Here is a 21,796-nt window from a genome sequence, read left to right as displayed (position 1 = left end):
TAAAATCCGGAGCCAAGCTAACAACCCTGGCTAGCAACGGGTCTTTTATTCTTCCAACTACCCCAATGAACTCTGTTTGGGATGCAGCGCTGATCTTGCATGCAGAAGGGGCCTTAGTGACACCCAAAAAGGCTGCCTCACGTCTCCTCCGAAGCCTGCAAAGCACAGCACCTTACTGGCCTAGCTCAGATCTGTAATACTTAGATGGCCGTGGCAGGGGGTGGGGAAACTTCCGAATTTGGAGAGCAGAGTCCCACCAAGATGCCTTGTAACCCTATCTCTTTTTCAGCGTCACTTGATCCAGGGGGAGCTGTACATTTCTTGAAAGAGAATCTTGAAAGATTCTTGAAAGAGGATCTGCTCCAGATTGGACATAATATAATGACCCTGAAGCCCAGTAAACCACCAATGTTCGGTGGACTGGGAGGTTAGCAGATCCGCTTGTCCTCGGGGAAGGGGCTGTTCTCTCCAACGAAAAGACGGCTGCAGGTGGGGGGGGGCTTCCCTGCTCAGCTGTTACTTGATTCACAGGGGCTCCATGCTGAAGGTACAACTCAACTCTTTCAAGATGCTTGCAGCCAAGAGGCAGAGACTGGCCAAGGAGTGCTAAGAAAGCACAGCAGAATCCCAGACGTGGCCATTCAGAATTACTGAGGGTGCTTATTCCCAGCCAGATGGGTACAAGAATACAGCCCAAATGTGTTTGGGTTTGTTTGCACACATTTAAACAAACAGACGCATCTAAATTGTGGCTGCAGACCAGGTGGTGGGGATCTTTGATAGACTGAAAATAACAATTCAGACAAGTAAGGCCTGGATCCCAAAAGGACGGGGTTAGTCAGCGGGGACAGAATTACGAGAGTTTCAGAATCCTCCTTCCATGGCTCAGATGGGGCCCAACAAACTCCAGAAAGCAGAGACAGAAGCCAAAATATCAGAACCAGTCAGGATTTTACAGATTCTTGAGATAGTTGTCGTTTATAGCTCTTATTTGGACTGCCCAACCATAAGCCGCTCTTAAAGCTGGTCATGTCAACAGCTCTTAATTCTATAAATAAATAAAAGGGTTCTGCTCTGTGATTGGACTTCAACGGTGCCTGAGGTCTGGTTTTATGGCTACCCAGTTCTGTGCATCTTTACGTTGGAGTAAGACTTGCTGAGATCAATGGGACTGGATATTTCAGCTCTGCCCGTGGGGACACAGGATTTCACTGCTTCATAACCAGAATACCATACCGGATGGGACACAGTCACCTTGCCCAGACCACTTACTGGTCTGCTTACAGGAGGAATGCAACTCCCACATTAAAACAATCCCAGTGAACTATGCTTGCTCTGTGGCAATACCAAAGTGTGGCTCATGACGCTCACGATCCCGCCCAGCCATCTGTGAGCCTGCCTGGCTTCAGCAAGAGAGCCTACGCCCTTGGCCCTGCCACCACCTGAAGCCCACCTGGTGGGAACACAAGGAAGAGGCCCCTCAGTGGCTGCTCCAGGGTCCTGGAGCTCCCTGCCAACGGAGGAGGTCCAGCCTGGCACGCTTCCCCTCAGTTATCCTTCCTTGGCAGGCAGACATCTTTGGATTTGTGTACTGGCTTGGCTTCTGCACTGGAGAGGGGCACTCTGTCTTATGAATCTTCTCCTAATGGTGCTCTAACGATGGGCTTTTGCTTCTTTAAGAGTCCCATTTCTTGCTGGAATGGAGGCATGCACATTCAGGTAAGAAGCCAGTGGCATGACGTTTTAGTCAGAGTGTTTAACTGGCTAGTCCCTCCATGCCTGCAGCGATGACACACCAGGGGTGCTTAAGGATCTGAGTCTCCCACCCTGGGTCCAGCGAGCCCTTCTTGCCTCTGCAATGGCTAACCAGATGGCATGACCCTTGGGGGCTGCCAGGAACACCATGACCAGAGAACCTTCTCTGCCACTTGCCCACTGTGGCTATCAACGTGAAAGTCTCGATTTAACTCACACACATTCAGCAGCCAGTGGGGGGCGGGGGATCCTCCTCTTCCACAAAGGGGTCTCTCTCAGAGGTCAACCCCTCTGCATCAGCTGCCAGGTTCTCAGCGACCGCACTTATTTATGATATTTATGGGAAATTCACCAGAAGGCGGGCTGTCACCTGCCACTGTTGCAAAGGGCCCAGAGTCAGGGAAGCAGAAAACTTCCTAATGAGAAGGGCACTTCAGCAGCGGAGCCAGGAGGGTGGTGGGTCCCCTCAAAGGGGATGATTGGCAGAGGATGGACAGACAGCCCCCCCCCCCCCAGCTTTGAAATCACTGTGCGCGGCCCTGCCAGGCTTTACACTGCCATAGTTTTCAAAGAGGCAACTTTTCCTCTCGGGTAGCGGAAACCACAGAGTCAGGCGGCACCTCAAAACCAACTTAATTTGGTGTCTATTCCATGAAGGCCGGGGTGGGGGGGGCTTGTTCTATAGGGAGTTCTGAGGACTTTCAAGCAGGAAAAGGTGTCTAGAATAAAAACAGACAAAGCCGTCTTCAGTCTGGGAGGGCAGCCGCGCACAGGAAGTTGGTCTCTGCTTTAGGCAAGACCGGGAAACGGCACCGATAAAGCGACGGCACAACCTGCCCCCTCCGCAGTTCCGACCTCCGGGCAGCCGCGCGGCTGGCCCGGCGCGCTATTTATGGCTCCGGCCTTTCCGGCAAGCGGCACCGGCGGAGCAGCGGGCGGGAGGCCCGGCCCACGTCCTTCCGCGCTCCCTGCCACGGCACCTGACCCAGCCCGGCCAGCGAAGGGGCGGGCAAACGGCTGTCCTAAAGCCCGCCCGACAGCTCGGCGGAGGCGCCCGCCCCGCGCCTCTTCCGGGCCCGGCAACCCCCAAACGCCTCCCCGCCCCCGCCCGGCAACCGTCGCACGGGCGGGCCTCGGCGCCCCGCGTTCCCCGCCGGCACGGGCCTGGGCGAGGCCGGCCGGGGGAGCCCCGCGCACCTCGGCGGGGAACGCGGGGCGCCGGCGTCCACGGTCCTCGGGCGGCCGCGGGGCTCTCCGCCGGCAGCGCCCTCGACCCGGGAGGCTCCGGCGGAGGCAGCCCCGCGGCCCGGGCTCGAGCGGGCCCGGGGCCGTCAGCTCACCTTCCAGCGTGGCGACGTCCAGGTCGGAGCCGCCGGGGGCGCCCTCCCCGCGGCCCGGCGGCAGGAGGAGGCAGCCGCACAGCAGGCCCAGGGCGATGCGGCCCCACAGCGCCATGTCGCCGCCGGTCACCTCCGCTCCCGCATCGGCCCCGCACGGAAGCGGCAGGCGCGGCGCGGCCGCCCCGGGGCTGCAGGTGGAAGCGCGTCCGGCTCCGGCTCCGGCCCGGCCTCCCGCGGCCCTCGGCCAGGTGAGGCGAGGCGAGGCGCCCGCCGGAAGCGCGCGGCCCGCCCGGCGTGGCGTGGCGTGGCGTGGCGTGGCGTGGCGCGGCCCGGCCCGGCCCGTCCCTCCCCGCGGCGCGAACGGTCTCTCCCGCGGGCGATCCTGGCCTGGCCCGCGCGCCGCCCCAGCCCGAGCCGCGCCAGGGGCGGGGCCGGCGCCGCCCCTTCTCCCCGGCGGCCAATCGCGCGGCGGCCCTCGCCGGGGAGAGCGCGCCCGGGCGGCAGCGGCCCCTAGCGGCCGGGGAGGGGCGCCGCACGGGGGCGCGCGGCGCTCGAGAGGTGGGACCCGTCCCGTCCGTGGGGCCCGCTCTGCCCGTTGATCGCCCCCGCCCCCGGGTCCAGCTGCCATCCCCGAGGGAGGCCCCACGCGAGATCGCATCCTCCGTGTCAAGGGAGCCCTTGCACACTGTTCGGGCATCGCACGACAGGCAGACTCCCGAACACGCAGGTTGGGCTGGGTAGTGACGGAATGCGGCGCTCGTGCAAGCAGAGTCGCCTTGGCCCTCGCCGCGCCGCGCCCCGCCCCGCCCCGCCCCGCCTTTTTTCGTGGGCAGGCCGAATCTCCCACCGCCAACCCTGGAAGGCCGTTTCGCTCCAAGGAACCGGGGCTAATAGCCGGGGCGTTTCTGCCGCCGCCGGGGGGAAGCGGAGGAGGCCGCCTTTCGCTGCCCTCGGCCGGAGCAAAGCCGACGGGGAGGCTGAGGAGGGCCCGCCCGCGTGGCCGCGGGAAGGCAGCGGGCGCTTCGCGTTGGCGCGCTCCCTTCCCAGCCGAGCTTCCGCAGCGCGGACCTTTCCCTCGCCCGAGCCGCAGCCCGTGTCCGGCCGTCGTGCGGCTTCTGTAGCTCGGAAGACGGCGTGGCTTTCTTGACAAACGCAACTTTTTAAAGAAGTATTTGATTCATTCGACAGAACAGGAAAAAAGCTTAGCAAACGATGCTGTATTCTCTTACAGGTTTACACGTTATTCAGTATTACACAACAGTTCCAAGCAGTGTTTCTTAACCTGGCCAGTTTGGAGATTTGTGGACCAATTCCCAGAATTCCCCAACAAGCAAGCAAGGCTGGCTGGGGAATTCTGGGAGTTGAAGTCCACACATCTTCAAGCTGCCCAGGTTGAGAAAGACTGGCTTTGTTTCTTCAGCCAGCTGGCCAATTGATGTAGTCGCCCATCTCACCTAACGTGACTCCGGGCGGCGTACAAACACAGCCGCAATAGAAACAACGCGTCCCATCTTAAAGCGCTGAAACATGAATAAAAATAAAAGCATGAAAAGCCATGATCGCGGGAGAATGACAGACCCGCTCCGGAGCGCGACCGCCTCGGCTTTTGCACCCCGCGCGGCGGGAGGGCGCCGAGGGCGCCTTCCCGGTTGCCGCTCCCTTTGCGGGCGGAGGGGCGCTCCCAGCCACGAGTGGGGCTGTCCCCGCTGCGCCCACTCCACGCGGAGGGAGGCCGGTCCGCTCTCCCGCGTCCCTCCAGAGTCCCGGGCCCCTCGGGGAGTGACGGAACCCGCCGCAGCAGCCCGTGGTTCTCGTGCTTTTAAAGCGGGGCGGGGGGGGCGAACTCAGCGGCCGTGAATCCAGACGCCGAAGGGGGGTTCGGCAGCCGCTCCAGATGCTCCGCAGACGTTACGGACCACGCGCCCCCAAAAGCAAGGAAGCCGCCGGGGCTCGCCAAGCCGGCGTCGGCTCTCCGCTTGGCGCTGCCCGCCCGCGCCCAGGTAGGGCTCCCCCCGGGGCGCGCGGCCGCCTCCCCCTCCCCGCTCCCCGCCGAGGGAGGGGGCGGCGGAGGCGGTGGGAAACTTCCCCGTCGGCCGAGGCGCTCCACCTCGCGCACTTCCTCCGGCCGCGCACACTTCCTCCTGCCAGCCGACGGGGACTCGCCGCCGCCGCCGCCCGCTCGCCATGAACCCAGGTGGGTCTCGCCTCGCCCGCGCTCACCCCGCGGCCCGCCCCCACCCGGAGAGCGCCGCGCAGCGCAGGCCGGCCCGCCGGCCGGGGACCCCCTTCGCCGGCGCTCGCTGTCCTCGCTGGCGCCCGCCCGGCCGGGGCGGAGCCCGCATAACGGTTCCTTCGCCGAAGCCGGCCGCGCCTCCTCTTCGCTCCGGGCGGGAGCCGCGCCGGGACCCCTTCGGCCCGCCAGCACGTGCGGGGGCAGGGCCCCTCGAGCCCCGGCGGGACGAGCGGGAGAGGGGCGGCCGGGCCGGAGCCAGTTGCGCGCGCCCGTCCTCCGCCTCGGAACGGGGAGCGGATGAAAACGGCCCCCGCAGTGCGCGCGCCTAACGCGGGGCGGGGAGGCGGCTCCCAGCCCTAAAGAGGGTCGCTGGGTGGTGGGCTTGCTTCTTCCGCGACATCGGTGGGATCAGCAAGCCGCAGTTCATAGCGGAGCAGGATGCGTGGCCGCATTTCATTCTGAAGTGTTAAACTAGCCGCGCTGAATCAAAATCATGGCTTGGCCAGCCCGAGGGTGGGCTCGAACTGTGGCTAAGCAGGCCCTGCCTGGCGTCTCCCGCGACCCGGCCTTGGGAGCCAATTGGGTGAGGAAGGCATCCGTGAGCCTGGCTGGGGCTCCTGGATAATGTGCAGGGCAGCAATAGCCCCCTGTGTCCTCACCTTCTGGGGTGTGGTAGACTGGCCTGGAACAGGGAGGCTCTGGAGGGAGAGAGGGCCTTGGGTGTGTAGAGGACCCCTCATCCAAAGGAGATGCATTTGGCCCTCCTTCCTTTCAAGAGTCATTATGCAAATCTTGCACCTCCTCTCTTTGAGGATCATCTTCTGCGCCCAAAATCGCCCTTTCCCGGCAGAGTTAGGCAGGCGGTTGCTCACGGAAGGGGGCTGAGCAAGGGCACCGCTGTGGAAGAGCCATTTCGTGGGTTGGCGGGCAATGCTGTAGCTGCAGGCCAAGCCAGGAGAAGAGGTTCAGAGGGAAGGGGGGCCTCCTTGCCCTTGGCAAGGGATTGGGGGGGGCCTGAACCATGGCAGGAGTTTAATTAGGAGTCTCGTTCAGGGAGGAGGGAGGGTTGCTCCTCCTCGCAAGGATGCCGCTTTAGAGGAGCAGTGCTGTGACGCCAGAGGCCCGAGGTCCCTCCCGCTGCCTGAGTCGCCAGCTCAGCCTGGAAGCAGCGGGGGGTGGGGGAGGGGGCACTTCAGGGCTGGCGACTGCCCCCGGCCCCCACCACGTCCCAGTGTGAATTGTGCCCTTCAGCTCCTCCGAGCCCCAGCTGCACAGCCACACTGAGGGGCGATGGGTGGGACCATCTCACAAAATCTGGGAGGCCACCCTTTTCCCACCCCGGTTTAGCCACGCTGGCTGATATCTGGAACGTCTTGGGTTAACCTTTCCCGTCTTCTAAGCCGTCCTCCTGTCGCACCCCCTCCCCGAAAATACAAGAATGCTGACTTGTTTTTTCCATCGCTCTTTTGGGACGCTGTCCGTAACACCCTGAAGTTCCCTTTCTGGACTTCCCCATATCTGGGACACACAGTCTGCCTGGGCCTTCTTCCTCCCGCTTGGCCCCAGGGAGAGGCTGGCCACTGCCTGTTCACTCTGCATCGGGTGCATTGAGGGAGGAAATGGAGTCCTGAGGTCTCCTACCCAAGTCCCCCAAAGACTGGGGGAACCCCTCTGGGGATATCTTTCCAGTCAATATGGGGGGGGGTAGTGATATCATGCGTGATGTAACTGGCATCATTAATTGCATCATTGCACCGTGTTGTCATAATGCATGTGACATTGGGTGGTACCAGTGAGATGTGACTGACACGGTTTGCTGATGTAGGCAGTACGAATGCAAGAGAAGGAGGCCGTCCCCGCTTTCATGTAACTGCTGGGGCCCCCTCCTTCCCTGCCCTGCCCCGCTTGTCACGTCCAGCCCATCTCCCTCATCTGTCCTATCAGGCAAACAGCAACATTCCCTTTCCAGCCAGGTGCAAAAGTGCCTGCGGGTCAAGGATGGGTGGGGGGGACCAGTGGACTGACAAACCTGGTCAGCTACTAGTCTTGGTTAGTTAGCGGGCCGGCTTAGCTCACCCCTCCTTGAATGGCTCTTCAGCCACAATCCCAGGCTTCCCAGGTTGGGTGGACAGAAAATTATCACCGTTTTGGATGGTGCTGCAAGTGCATTGCAGGCCTCGACACCCCTTTTGTGGCAGCCGAACAGGGGCTGTGCCACCTCAGGACTGTGGATACCGAGATGGGAGAGGGAAAAAAGGCCCTAGGCGCGTGCCCTCGCCAAGGTCTGGAGCCAGGTATGTGATGGAAATGTTCCTGACAAAGAGACACCCAGGCTTGGCTGAAGGACCTGCAGCTTGGAGAAGGCACAGGGTTGTGATCTGGAAGTCACCCTCTCCTGCCCCCATTATTTTATACATGTCCAGCATTAGCTCCCAGGGCAGTGCGTGGGTATGTTTTAAAAATATCCTGTAAAACAAATCAATATAAAACAAAAAAGCACTATAGGTAAACGATAGCAACAATCGTAAAAATAGCAGACATCATCATCAAACCACCGGCAGCTCAGGATGAGGTGATCTTCTTTCCTGTCTTGAAGGCCCTCAGCCTCCTCCACCTCAAGGATGCTGTGTGTGCCTGGGCCCTCCTTCTGTCATACCTCCTGAACCCAAGTCTTTGGCTTCCCACATTATCCAAACCCCAAATGGCCTTGTTTGGGCTGCAGCTAAACTGGGAAGGAGAACCAAGGCTTGTTGTAAGCTTCAGACTGTGATTTCCACGGTCCCTGAAGGATGCCTGACATGGGAAAAAGGACCTTTGGGGGAACAGCTGTGTGCATTGTCCTTTGTGCCTTTGCCTTGCCTGAACATGTTCCCCCAGTGCCCCCCATAATGGAGTCTTGTGGATTTGAGTTCAGCGAGTTCCACAATCCAGCCATGGTTGTTAATAAAGCCTGGCTTATGTCTCAGGGTGCTGTGCAAATGGAGTCCTCCCAGGGAGGGAAGGAGAGGTGCCTTTTTCCTGCCATCTTTTGCGGAGGAGAGCCCTGTGCACCAGTGCCCACGCAGGGCTGCCCTGGCGGGGCCAAAATGGAGGGTCTTGACTGGTCCTTTAGCAGACTCAAGATTTCTGTGGGTACCAAAACCGCCCTGATCTCCTCCGCCCCCCGTGGCTGTGGTAGCAGGTGTCCGAGGGCTGTGACGACCTCCTGTGCCCATCCTCTGCGGTGTGTGGCCTTAAGCTCAGCGGCTGTGCCTGGGATCCAAGTTACTACAGTTTTCAAGGGAGAAATGAAAGGGGGAGATGATTCAGTGCAAGACAGGAGAGCAAGCATTCCGAGTGTGCTTTGTGCCATTGAATGTAAACAGAAAGCGGTTTAGCTTTTGACCCAGACTCACTGGCTACTTTTTGGCATGGGGCCCCTGGCCTGCCAGGGAAAGGCAGAATGGCCCTCTGCCTGAAAAAGGTGGCCTGGCACCTGGACTAGTCCTGAGCAGCTTTGGGGGTCTCCTTCCCCAGGCTCAGGGGGCCTGCCAGTGTGGAACCTGGGAAGAAAGGAATGCCAAGGACATCAGAGGTCCTTGCTTTGCATGAAGCAAGGAAGGGAAGACCTGAGGAGGCCTGGCCCCATGCCAAGGCCTGAGATCCACTGGCTGTGAGGGATCAGTGCAGTTTTATAAAAATAATAAAGGCGGGATAAACATTAAACAAACAAACAAACAAAGAACCCCTCCGTCATCAGGTAGGGCGGGAAGAGGAGAAAGCAAGGCCCAGAATTCTGAGACCTTTGCATAGCTTAGGATGGGATCACTGTGAATGGGGGCCCAACAGGGCTGGGCTGTTAATGTGGAAGTAGCCCCTCGGTCAAGGGGAGTCTCTCCCCAGAAGCGTCTTTTCCCCCTGCTTGAATGACCCTAAGGCCACTCACCATCCCCAAGCTTGTGCCTGTCGGACAGGAGACCTCACCCCAGGAAGCATGGCTGGCCTGAGGTCTCTTCCCTTTGGCCCTTTGGATTCTGATCTTGGAGCAGGGCAGGGTGTCCATTCAAGAAGAACCTGCAGAGTTCATGAGCCTTGGGAACAGCCAGCTGCAACAACACCAATGTCACAAAATGTGCCTTGTGATGTTACAATGCTCCACCCTTTTATATTTGCCTTTTATGCTTCTAGTTGGACTAAAACTGGACTAAGATGGGCCTTGGCCTGATTCAGCGGGGCTACCTTACATTTTTACTAAGCAAGGATTGGATAAATTCACGGAGGGAAGGTCTATCCAGGGTTATTGGTCTGCAAGATTCCACGTTACCTCTGGGTTTGGGACTGAGTGCCTCCAAATAATTGAAGGGGAGCAACAGGATTGGGGCAGGCCTCCATCTCCTACTTGTGAGCACTCCAGGTGTATCTTGGGAAAGACAAAATGCTGGACTATAGTCAGGCCCGCAACTAGGGTCTCTGTCACCCGGGGCAAACATGGATTCCGTGCCCATTTTGGTGCCCCCCAGCGCTCATTTTGGGCTCCCCCAGCACGGTGCCCGGGCACATGCCCCACTTGCCCCCCCCCAGTTGCGGTCCTGACTATAGTAAGCCTTGACCTGATCCAGCAGGCCTCTATCTATCTATCTATCTATCTATCTATCTATCTATCTATCTATCTATTTTTCAAATTTCTGTCACCGCCCATCTCCCCCAAAGGGGGACTCTGGGCGGTTTACAACAAAATAAACAAATTAAAACCATAAAACATAAATTACAATACAGACCATCATTATAGATAAATATAAGATCCTTGTGGTGAAAAGCTCTCATTCAATGGGGAGGGCACTACGATGCCAGCCACCCCCAGGAAGAGCTGTTGCCCCTCCCACCCCAAGTGCGGCGGCAGAACCAGGTCTCCAAACCCTTCCGGAAGGCTGGGAGAGAAGGGGCCTGCCTCACCTCCGGGGGCAGAATGTTCCAGAGGGCGGGGGCCACTGCAGAGAAGGCCCGCCTCCTGGACCCCGCCAGGTGGAATTCCCTTGCCGATGGGGTCCTTAGCACGCCCTCTCTGCATGACCGGGTGGGACGGGCCGATGTGACGGGGATGAGACAGTCCCTCAGGTAGCCTGGTCCCGTGCCATGTAGGGCTTTAAAGGTGATAACCAACACCTTGAATTGGACCCAGAAGCAAACCGGCACCCAGTACTGCTCACGCAGGAGTGGTGTCACATGTGCTGATCTTGGGGTACCAATAACTGCCCATGCAGCCGCATTCTGGACCAGTTGAAGCTTCCGGATACTCTTCAAGGGTAGCCCCGTGTAGAGCTTATGGTCTTAAGAAATGGTGGTAGCTGCCAACTTGCATGGCCTTTAATGGGGATTGGGTCCATCTACAGAGGACAGGTTTATCAAGGGATGTTGGTTTTGAAGACTCCATGTTACCCCTGACTTGGAGGCAGCTGGCCTCCTAAAACTTGCAAGGGAACAAGGGTGGGAGAGGGGCATGTCCCCCTCTCCTGCTCACAAGCAAAATGCTGGATTTGGATGGGCCTTGGCCTCATCCAGCTGGTCTGTGGTTATGTTCCTAAGATGTAGTGATGGCCACTCACTTAGATGGCTTTGGAGGACAGCTCCATCAAGGTCTCCTATTCCTGAAGACTATATGTGATCTCTGAGCTGAGGGCAGCATGTATCCAAATACCATTTTTGAGGGATCAATGGCAGGAGAGGATTATGGCTCCATCCTTTGCTTGCAAGAACCCCAGAGGCATCTGGCCGACCATCGTAAAAAACAAATTGTTGAACTAGGGTGGGCCTCAGCCTGATCCGGCATGGCTGTTTTTAAGAGGTGGTGATGGCCACTGACTCAGATAACCTTCAGAGGGGTTTGGATCCATCCATGGAGGTCAGGCCTATCAAGTGCTGGCAGTACTGAAGACTCCATGTGACTTCTGGGTTGGGGGCAGCTGGTCTCCTAATACCTGAAGGGGAACAAGGGTGGGAGAGGCACATATCCTGCTCAGAAGTGCCCCAGAGGCATTGGATGGCCCCTGGGAGGAGGAAGATGTAGAGCGAGGATGGGCTTTGGCCTCCCCAGCAGGGCTGTTCCTATGCTTAGCGGCCTCAGGATGCGGAAGGCTACCAATCCGTCCTGGGCAGAGCTGGCCTCTGCTACTTAGGGAGGGCTTTTCCCAGGTGGGAGCAAAGCGTGGCCACCATATTGCCAGAGCAGCCCCTGTGCTTGCGTGGCAGGAACATCCCCTGGAACCAACGGTGTGGCAAGAGGGAAGGGGCTGTTCAGCTTGCACCATGTTGAACGGATCCTGATGACTCACGTTCCCTGGCAAGGAAAGACAAAGGCGTTTGTGTGCTGAGCCTGCTTGCGGTAAGGCGAGCTCAGGGCACTTTGCATAGAATTTGCACAGAACTGCAGGCTTTGCATAATGAAAGGCAGAGATGAGCCGTCCTGGAGGGCCGTGACCTGAGAACCGAAAATGGCTGCTTTTTTCAGGGCACCATCTGGGACTCCAGTTTCACCCCCTCACCCTCACAGTAGGCCTTCTGTCACAGGGTGCCCGAGTTCCTCTAGTCCAACCCACTGCTCCGTGCAGGAGTCCGCTAGCGGGACCCCTGTCCGGCCCCTCTGAAAGCCTCCGGCAAGGGGGAATTCCACCTCGGCCTGGGCAGGCTGTGCCACCCCGTCAGAGCTCTTCAAAGGCCGGGGCTCCCTCCTCCTGGTGCTGACAGAGTTCTGTGGCGCTCCAAAGCTTGTGCTGCTTCTGCCCGACTCGGACATGGGAAGCGGCCTAGCCTGGCCTCTCAGGGCCCATCTCTCCAGGCATCAAGAGAAGCCTGTTGGGGGGGGGGGGACAAGAGGATCGGAGCCAGGCCAGAAGCAGACTCCGGCAGGGCTGGGCCTCCTGGAGCGGGGCCCTGCACGTGCATTGCAAAAGGGCCTTCCAGCCGCACTGCCTGGGGAGAAACCCAGGAGTCACGCGCTTCCTGCACAGGAGGGGAAGCTGCTGGGGATGTTGGCCTGAGACATCCAGAGAGGCCTGGAGAAAAGCAGCAGCTGGTCTGGCCTCCGCTCCTCCAGGCCCCTGTGGAGAGGGGGGGCTCCTCCAGGACCCTCCCCCGGAATCGGGCTGTGCCAGGGATGGGGTGCTGGCAGGCGGCAGGAAGAACCACTTCCCCCCTCAGTGGCAGCTGGGGACACTGAGCATCGCAGGGAGGGTTTTGCGTTCAAACTGACAAATGAGTCAGCAGGGTGCTCCAACTTGTTTTATCAGCTGATTGGTGAAATTTATATGCCGACTCAATCCAACTGGACTCTGGGCCATTTGCAATATACATGCGAAGGAACAAACAATATTTATTTATTTATTTTCTATCCTGTCTTTATTATCTTTATAGATATCTCAAGGCGGGGAACATGCCTAACACTCCTTCCTCCTCTTTTCCCCACAACAACAACCCTGTCAGGTGGGTTGGGCTGAGAGAGAGCGACTGGCGCAAGGTTATCCAGCCAGCTGTCAGGCCTAAGGCGGGACTAGAACTCTCAGTCCCCTGGTTTCTAGCCCGGTGCCTTCACCACTAGACTGAACTGGAATGAATAGATAGATATTGGGTGGGGATGGGGGGAAGAGAGAGATTATTGGGTAGGGAACAACATAATCAGACTTGCAAGATTCTGCTATTATAGCCAATTTCAATAAAAGTAGTTTTAACCATCCTGTGGGGTTGACTTCTTGGTCTGCCTGGTGGGGCTGTCAAGAACCTTGCAAGTCTGACTGTGCTGGACTTCCTCCCCTTCTTATACTCCAGTGAATGAGGGAGGTGTCTGTCTGAGCCTCTTCTGAATATTTTCTGTCTGTTGTGGACTTAAGAGACGTTTCACCCCTTTTCGCTTTGGAATAGATCTTGCCTATCTCTGTTGAGGTCATCTTCCTTCCTTACAGGTGGGGAGAAAATGCAGACAGGCCTTCCCTCCCTGAGCTCCGCTGCACACGGCGTGTGTGTGAATGTGCACGTGGGCGGGCGGGCAGGCACCTAGCTGACTTCTGTTGCTCTGCAACCAGGAATGTTCCCATCCTGGTTGTGCAAAGTCTCTCTGTGGCTCGTGTTCAGACAGAGGATCTGGTCCCACCCAGCAGGGCAGAGGAAGGGGGACTCTCTGGCATATGAATCACGGCTGATTCAGAATCGCCTAGGCTGGGAGTGCTGCCTGTGGCCCTGTGGCTCCTGGAACTGAGACTGGGGCTGTTTCCCCTCCTCCTGGTGGGGCTCTGAAGGACAGCCGCCCAGCCCCAAGCTCTCCAGCCCCGTGTCCACTGAGGCGCATGGGCCTTGGAAGCGCCCCCCAACCTTGGATGCGGAGAGGGCTTCTCCCTTCCTCGAGGGGACCCAGGACCTGTGTGCTTCAAGGAGGGCTTCCCCAGAGCCCGGTTCCTTCCATTTTGATTTCCTGCCTCAGGCACCAAGCCGTCTTCGGCTGTCCTTGCCTGCCGGGCTTCCTGTTTAGGTTTCTGCAAACTGCTCTTCGCTTCCGTTTCTCTCGCAGCGAGGCGCACCACACCCGCGCCCTCAGTCCCTTCCTCTGCAGATGTGATGAAAGGTGGCAGCGATGTGGGGAAAGCGGCTGGGGGGAGCTTCCCTTCCTCTCTGGAGCCAGAAGGGGACCCACAGAACGGGGGTTAACAAGGGGGAGGCACGCTGGAGCCCCTTTGCCTACTGCCCCGTTGTATTAAAAGGCAGAAGCGTCTGTGAATAGCCACTCGCTTCGTCAGAGGCTGCGTCTCCCGAAAGCTTCTGCCTTTTAATAACATGGGTTAGTTGGAAAAGGGGCTCGCAGACTTCTCCTGGTTTTCGGCTGCCATAGTGCCACACAGCTCTACAAGGAGAACAGAGGTCAGGAATGATGGATGGATGGATGGGTGGATCTGCCCTGAGATACCTCCCAGCCTCTCCCAGCCATTTATTCCCGATGCAACCCTCTGTGTCTGCTGTGACCCCAAACAGCGCCACCTTATTTGGGGGCCTCTCCATGAGAGAGACGCTGGGGAGCAAGACAGCTGGCAAAGGTGATTTCCAAGGCCAGAGCTGCCTGCAGGTCTCCAGCACTAAGCCCCAAGTTCTCCGGAGAGGAGGCTCCTGTCCAGGAAAGCAGAGCGCCTCTGGGTCTTCCTAAAATGACACTGACTGCAATTCTGCTGGCTGAAAATGCAACAGCTTCTCCAAGGGCATCTTCAAGGGCAGCCGAAACAAAACCCCTCTCTGAGATCTCTACCCTAGAGATCGCCTGAGCAGAGATGGGCCCTCCAAATGGCACAAGCTTCCCTTCCAGAATGGGAAACGGGCCTTCCAGGTGCTGTCGGGCAGGACTTGCCTGGGAGAAAGCATTTTAAGTCATGGGGGGAGGGGGGTCCCCTGTTTGGGACTGGATGAGGCTGGCAGCCCAGGAGCAAAGCCAGGGCGGCTGCTCGGGTGGGAGCTGCTGCACTGTGCAAGATGTCTCCCCAGCGGTCCCCCACCAGCCCTGCCTGGATGTCAGCCTTGTTAATCCCTCCAGGGCCTCCCAAAACATTGGCATGAGGACACCTGCTTTGGAGGGTTGGTTCTCCCAGCAGGTAAAAGGGTTGCACCCTCCAGAGACCTGCTTCCACAACTCCCATTATCCTAGTGAGCTGTGATGGTTGAGGACGGTGGAAGCTGCAGGCCAGCACATCTGGAGGGCCAGCCCAGGAAAGCCTTCTGCACGGTTGAATGGACAGTGAAGAACTCCAAGCCATTTTAATCCGATCTGGGTGGTTTTTTGCTGTATTGATCGATTATGGGCCATCAAGTCAGGATCGACTTTTAGTGACTAGATCAATTTTGTCCAAGACACTCTGTTCCCAACCTTCAGGCCTTCTAATGGTGCCCACATTGCTGCTGTAACTGGATCCATCCCAGCTTGCTGCTGGTCGCCCTCTTCTTCTTCTCCTTCCTTCCACCCTTCCCAGCATCAGAGCCTTCTCCAGAGAGCTGGGTCTTCACATCATGTGTCCAAAGTAGGATAATTTGAGTCTGGTCATTTGTGTCTCAAGGGAGACCTCAGAATCGATTTGTTCCATGATCCATTGCTTGGTTTTCTTGGCTGACCTTTTTGCTGTACTGCAATCTAGTAATTCAAAATGAGAACTAACAATGAGTAACCCAGATTTTTCAGACATACAAATCTGTTGCTATAAAAACAGCCAGGAGTCTTGTGGCACTTTGAAAGCAAACCAATTTCTATAAAAACACCCAAAGTGTGAAATGTTTATTACGGCACCTGCTGCAAGGTGTGTTAAGAGTTTTGTTGCTACCAGCTCACACAAATGACACCCTTCTGGAAATGGTTGCAAATTAATTTCTCATTGCCCACAAAGGCATGATTTGTGGATCCTGAAGGTAACACAACAGAGAAAGAAAAGATTACAAAAGGATTTGCACATTTTCCTTTGCAATGAAATCAGTTGCTAACTGATTACCCGAATTCAGCTGCTAAGGAAGCTGGGCAGGCTGCAGCTCAGCTGCACGGCCCTTGCTTGCCCCGAGAAAAGTCCCCTGGTTCCGGCTCACCAGGGAAAGCTGAAACAGGCAGCTATCCGAAATCCAGGAGAGCCGCTTTCAGGCTGGGCTGCATTGGACAGCGCTGAGCAAGAACTGAACAGCCACCTCAGTCTAAGGCAGTGTTTCTGAAGCTTGGCGACTTTAAGCTGTGTGGACTTTAACTCCCAGAATTCCCCAGCCGGCATGTGCTGGGTGGGGAATTCTGGGAGTTGAAGTCCTCACAGCTTAAAGTTGCCAAGCTTGAGAAACAGTGGTCTAAGGCCAGTGCCTATCTTGTTAGCAATTTGTGGCCACCCCCTTGAATGCAGAGGGCAGGGGATGAATCCTGTGGACCCCCAAAGGGTCCTGCTGCTGGGACGAACTGTGCGCCCCCTCCCAAGAAAAGCCCTGCAGCAGCAGACTGGTGGCCCACCGAGACACTGAGAAACCCCCAGGTGACAGCCCTCAGCAAGAGGCCAATAATCTCTCGCCCCCGCCTCTTGGTGCTTTCCCGCTTGTCTCCTGCAGACGCAATCTGCACTGATTCAGACCAGGCGGAGGCAAAGCAGGGCTAAATGTAGCAGGGACCGTGGTTGTGCTTCTGCACCGCCTCCCCCTGCCTCCTCACGCACCGATAGAGTTTCGTGTTCTGTCTGAGCAGGGCGAAGGCTTGGCCAGAGACGGAAGCAGGAGGGAGGCAGTTGGGGGGTGCCTGGTGACGGGCGGGGGGAGCAGTGGGGCAGACAGGCCTTTTCTGGGAGAAGCAGCACTGCAGGGGGAGTGTTGAAGGCCCAGGCAGGAACATTTAAGCATCAGCATCCCTGCGTAGCTTCTTTCTCCAGCCTGGGAACCTGCTGTAATTGGTGGCTCCCTTCCCTCCACCCGGCCCCCAGCCCCCGTGAGCCACGAGCATCCCCAGAGAGCTGGCAATCTGCAGTTGCTGGTATTGCACACCTCCTCTGGAGGAGCTGGGGGCAGCTCCCAGCCGGGCTTCCTGCTGCCCTGGTTGTAGTCTGCCTACGTAGTCCATCCCCTCGCAAACTGTCTCCCTCCTCCTGATTGGATGAGCCACAACCTGTCTGCTCACCCCCTCCAGCCAGGAGAGGGTGGAAGGGGAAATTGGGCACGGCCCTTCCCCTCCAGGTTCCCCCTCAGTGCTGCTTTGAGGGGTGTTGATGCCATGCCAGGCCCACTCGGTCCCCTTCCAGCAGTGTCCCCACAGAGACGCAGGCTGGGAGCAGCTTGTAAGATGGAACTCGGCACTTTGAAGGAAGCGCTAAGAATGTCACTGTCTGCCCTCTGGGCAACCCACCCAACCCTGCACAGCTTCTGCTTTGGGTAGCCTTTCAAAGCAAAACACAATGAACTGGGAGAGCATGAGCATCTTTTTAAAGCAGCATGTGAGCCCCATCCAGCATGCAAAACATTAGAACGGGACTGCCTATAAAACTGGCAAGAAACCCAGATGTGCCCCCGCGTCTCTCAGTGTTACAGATCATTGGGCACTGAAGCGCAGAGCGGTCTTGAGCTCTTGGTGTCTCTCTGAAGCACCAGCCGGGAGGGGTGGGTTGGGTCCCCCCCAGCAAGCCTCTCCCCCAGCAAGCCTCTCCCCCAGCAAGCCTCTCCCCCAGCAAGTCTCTCCCCAGCATCTTCTGTTTTTGGTCCCCTGCAGGTTGCTGAGACGGAGCATCGAGAGGCCTGGACCAGCTGCTGAGATGCAGAGCATCAAGTGCGTGGTGGTGGGAGATGGTGCGGTGGGCAAGACCTGCCTCCTGATCTGCTACACGACCAATGCCTTTCCCAACGAGTACATCCCCACCGTCTTCGACAACTACAGTGCGCAGAACACTGTCGACGGCAGGACGATAAACCTCAATTTGTGGGACACAGCTGGCCAGGAGGAGTATGACCGCCTCCGGACGCTCTCCTACCCGCAGACCAACGTTTTCATCATCTGCTTCTCCATCGCCAGCCCGCCCTCCTACGAGAATGTGAAGCACAAGTGGTACCCGGAGGTGTGCCACCACTGCCCCGACGTGCCTATCCTCTTGGTGGGCACCAAGAAAGACCTCCGGACCAACCCAGAGGCCTTGAAGAAGCTGAAGGAGCAGAACCAGGTGCCCATCACCACCCAGCAAGGCATCAGCCTTTCCAAGCAGATCCACGCCATCAAATACCTGGAGTGCTCTGCCCTCAACCAGGAGGGGATCAAGGAGGTCTTCACAGAAGCCGTGAGAGCGGTCCTCAACCCGGCCCCACCCAAGCCCAAAAAGTCCTGTGTGCTGCTTTGAAGGAGTCATGTCCGCAGCCGGCCCTCCGGGGCCCGGGAGAGAGGCGGCGGCCCTAACAGCTTTGGCAGTCCAGCAGCCTTGCTCTCTGCTTATGCCCAGGCACATTCTCTGCTTCCCACTTCACTCATTCCTGCCCAAACTTTGCTCCCTAGGAAGGATCGAGGACCGGCTTGTGTGGAGGGCCTGGACACTTGGACATTTAGCCTTTTTGCCCCCAAGGAAAGGAGGAAGAAAGGCCATGATTGCACTCAACTGGGCAAAGCTTGCTTGAGATGCTGTTCCTTTGACGGTGCAAAGAAGACCCACCTCCTTCTCGTCAAAACCTTGTTTCTCTGCTCCTCCAAGGCAGAGGTGCCGAGTGATCTGCCCGGCCTTTGGCTTGTGTGAGTGCTTGGAGAAACTGCTGGGCAGAAAATCCACCCCAGGAGAGCGAGGACAAGGCAGAAGGTGGATATCTGCTCCAGTCGCTCACCCTCCGTGTCACTCAGCCAAAGGGTCACTCATGGTGCTGAGGCGGGCCGGGAGCTTTTTCCGGAATTGAAATAGGGTACAGTTTGGCAGCTGCCAGCCAAGATGCCACTTTTGTGATCTCCTCGCCTCCCTGAGCTCCACATCCTGTTTACAAAGGAAATACTCAGTTTTCAGCCCATGCCGTTGTGGGCTTCCGCCGTCTTATTTTTGCAAAGACCGTATGTGGGCTTCCCACTCCCACAGCAGTCCTCTGCCAGAGTTTATAGGTCTGGAGGCCAACCGGCTGCTGGGATCTTTGCTCCCCACTCACCTCTGCAAGAGGAAAGGGGGCACCTCCCAGCTGGTCGAAAGAGATTCTCCCCGTATTGTCACCAACGACAGCCGGGTTTCATGCATGCTTCACGTTGAATGGAAGAGCAGAGGAAATGCTAGAATACCCCGAAGCCAGACTGCTCCCCATTCCCTTAGTTCAGATGCAGGCCCTCTCACGCTTCCAGGCTGCCTCTGGCAAGGCCCGACCGTCGGTCGTCTGGGTTCCACCACCATAGGAACTAGAAACTTGCTGGAATGATCTGAAAGTTGGGATTCTCAGGATTCTGAATGCTCAGGTAGACTCTCGGACATTGTGGCCAGTGGCGCTCACGCTGGATTGTTCCTCCAGCCGTTTCTCAATCCCCTCCTCCAGAAAGAGCTGTGGGGCCTCGCTGCCGTAACTCCATGTTGCCCAACCCACAGCTTCCTGCCTGTTCCCGTCCAGCTCGCCATGTTCGGGGACAGCGGCGCCACCCGGCCCTTCTGCTAGTTGACCCAGAAGGCTCAGTGGGCTCATCTTCGTGCTGCAAGGGAGGAGCAGCATCGCCTGCCATGCCCCAGGTCCCCCCCCCACCCCGTGATTACCTTGCGCACAGGTCTTTTTGTCATTCCCAATAAAGATGCCAACCTCCCCACTGTCCCTCGGGCTCCGTCTAACTGTCCGTGTGAAGCACCTTCACCAGCCTGCTTGCTGCCCCCTTCCTTCCCAGGAGGACCCGGGGTCCGGGTTATCCAGAGGGGCCTGCTGGGGGTAGCAGCTGTTCCGTGCGTGGTGGGTGGGAGCCTTGCCTGGCCCAGCTGGGAGGAAAGGGGGGACCATCAGCACAAGCAAAGACTGCCCGGTCCTGCTTCCCCTCGCCGGGAGGGCCAAAGCTAGGCAGGGTGGCTACTGTGCCACCCCTGTTCAGCTGGGGCTCTGGGGTTGCTGCTCCTGCCTGTGGAAGTTCCACTGAGGCCCCTGGGGCTTCTGGCTCCTCCTCTGGTGCCTTAATGAAGAACCGAAAGTCTCCTCTGCATTCTGCCTCTTGTAAACGCACCTTCATGTGAAAAGACGCCCCTTTGGCCGGCTTCTTTAAAGCACTGGGCAGATTGCTCAAAACCAGCAGATGCAGGACAGGGAAAGTGCCCCACCTCCCAAGATCTTGGGAGCCGCCGCCAGCCAGAGCAGGCCACGGGGCAAGGCGGTGGATCCGAGGAGGGGGAACAGAGGCTCTCCCCAGACGGGCCAAGACTTCTGCACCTCCTGGCTGTGCTAGCCGGGGATGATGGGGATTGCAGTCTGGAGAGCGCTAGGCTGAGGGCAGCTCCCGTAATACTTTCCAAGGCTCAAAACAAGATTCAGGCTTCGTCTCAGTGGGGCTATCTGAAGGGCTTTGCTCATCAATGTTGGTTCTCCCCCCCACCCCACCCTTTTGGAAGGTGGATTTTGAACTTGGGACTGCCCGGGCCGCCTCTTTAAAAATGGCCCATGGCTGCCCTTGGCAGGGGGGCAGGGGAGGCTGCGCCAAGGCCAAGGCAGAAAACAAGCTTGGCTCTGAATCTTTGGTGGGGGGGAGGACCTCAAGATGCTGCCTTGATGGTCTGTGCAGAGGAGGGGCCCTGCTCCTCGGGAGGGCCGAGCAAGATCGCGCAGGGCCTTTGGGTTGCTCTCCACTGCAGGCACAGCCAGGGCTCTCCAGGCCCAGCAAACGAGGCTGGGGGGCAGCGGTCAGCCCAGGGAAGAGGAGCCAGCCCCACCAGCGCTTTGCTCAGCCTCCCTGCCTGGAGAAACAGCCTCTCTTGTGGCTCCCCACAGCCGCATTTGGGGAAGTGGACAGGTAGCTTCTGCCCACCCACATGTGCAACCACCAGGCTGTCTGGGCCCCCAGTGGCCAGCCACAAGCCCAGAGCCCCCCCCCCCCGCTCTGCTGGAAAACCTCCAGCAAAGGAGCATTCACCACGTGATGTGGCGGTCTGTTCCACCGGCTGGCAGCTCCTACTTCCATGAAACTCATGATGCCTGTGCCTGTGCCTTCTGGGGGAACAGCGCGCGAGTCCGCTCCCTCCACTGCAGAACATCCTTTTAGATATCTGAAGATGGCTCGTCTCTTCTGCAGGCCAACATGCCCAGTCCCTTCAATTATTCCCCGTAGGACGTGGTCTCCGGGGCCCCCAGACTTGCTCTGATTTCTCACTGCCCTTTTTTTGAAATGCGGTGCCCGGAGCTGGACGCAGCGCTCCAAATGGGGCCAGACCAACCCAGACTGAGGCAACACCTTCCCAGGATCTGGACTGTGCACTCCTGCGAGCGCCACCGAGATTGCGCACCACTGGACTGTCAAACTCGGGGTAAACAAGGACCCCCAGACCCCTTCAGATGCCCTCCTGCCAAGCCAGGTCTCCCCTATTCTAGACTTGTGCCTCACCTTTTTCGGCCAGATGCAGAACTCAGTGTTTCTCCGTTCAGTTCCATGCTGTTCACTTCAGCCCCTTCTTGAGCCTCGCCACTTCTTTTAATAACTTCTCCTCTAGAATTAGCCACCCCTCCAGTTCTAGTCATCAGCAACCTCGAGTCCTTTCTTTCCAGGAATGGGGGAGCTACCTATTCCCCGTGGTCCTCACCAGACGTTTTCAACCACCACCACCACCAAACTGGCTGCCCAGTTTCTGGAAGATCCAGCCACCCAAAGCAGAAACGGGGGTACCAGTCACTCCCCCGCCAGCTCTTCTGACTACCTAATCCCACGTGCATTCATGCCTGGATCTTGGGGGCGTTGCTGGGGCCAAGGCCTGCATCTCCCTGAGAACCCTAAGCCCACCCGTGGCTTTCCTTGGACACCTCCTTTCAGGCTTTGACAGAGACCCCTTTC

At 58.1% G+C, this 21,796-nt stretch overlaps 2 protein-coding genes across 5 annotated transcripts in view; one reads left to right on the top strand and one right to left on the bottom strand.

Annotated features, from left to right (window-relative positions):
- STIM1 (stromal interaction molecule 1) overlaps nucleotides 1-3,353 on the bottom strand; it is a 96,336-nt gene extending 92,983 nt beyond the window's left edge. The window contains exon 1 of one of the 4 annotated variants that reach the window (XM_063306039.1): nucleotides 3,096-3,353. In XM_063306039.1, the coding sequence (XP_063162109.1) occupies nucleotides 3,096-3,210 (115 nt within the window). In that variant the 5' untranslated portion in view covers nucleotides 3,211-3,353. The remainder of the gene's footprint in view (nucleotides 1-3,095) is intronic. The other 3 variants (XM_063306036.1, XM_063306037.1, XM_063306038.1) reach the window with 3 other exon arrangements.
- Nucleotides 3,354-5,259: 1,906 nt separating this feature from the next.
- On the top strand, nucleotides 5,260-18,956 carry RHOG (ras homolog family member G). The gene is made up of 2 exons (XM_063306057.1): nucleotides 5,260-5,289; nucleotides 17,546-18,956. The coding sequence occupies exon 2, from the start codon at nucleotides 17,589-17,591 to the stop codon at nucleotides 18,162-18,164; it is 576 nt and encodes a 191-aa protein (XP_063162127.1). The 5' UTR covers nucleotides 5,260-5,289; nucleotides 17,546-17,588; the 3' UTR covers nucleotides 18,165-18,956.
- Nucleotides 18,957-21,796: the final 2,840 nt, after the last annotated feature.

This window comes from Candoia aspera, chromosome 5 (assembly GCF_035149785.1).
Source record: "Candoia aspera isolate rCanAsp1 chromosome 5, rCanAsp1.hap2, whole genome shotgun sequence".
Taxonomy (NCBI): domain Eukaryota; kingdom Metazoa; phylum Chordata; class Lepidosauria; order Squamata; family Boidae; genus Candoia; species Candoia aspera.
The sequence above is the reverse complement of the archived record's forward strand: the minus strand, read 5'-3'. Positions and strand labels throughout refer to the sequence as shown.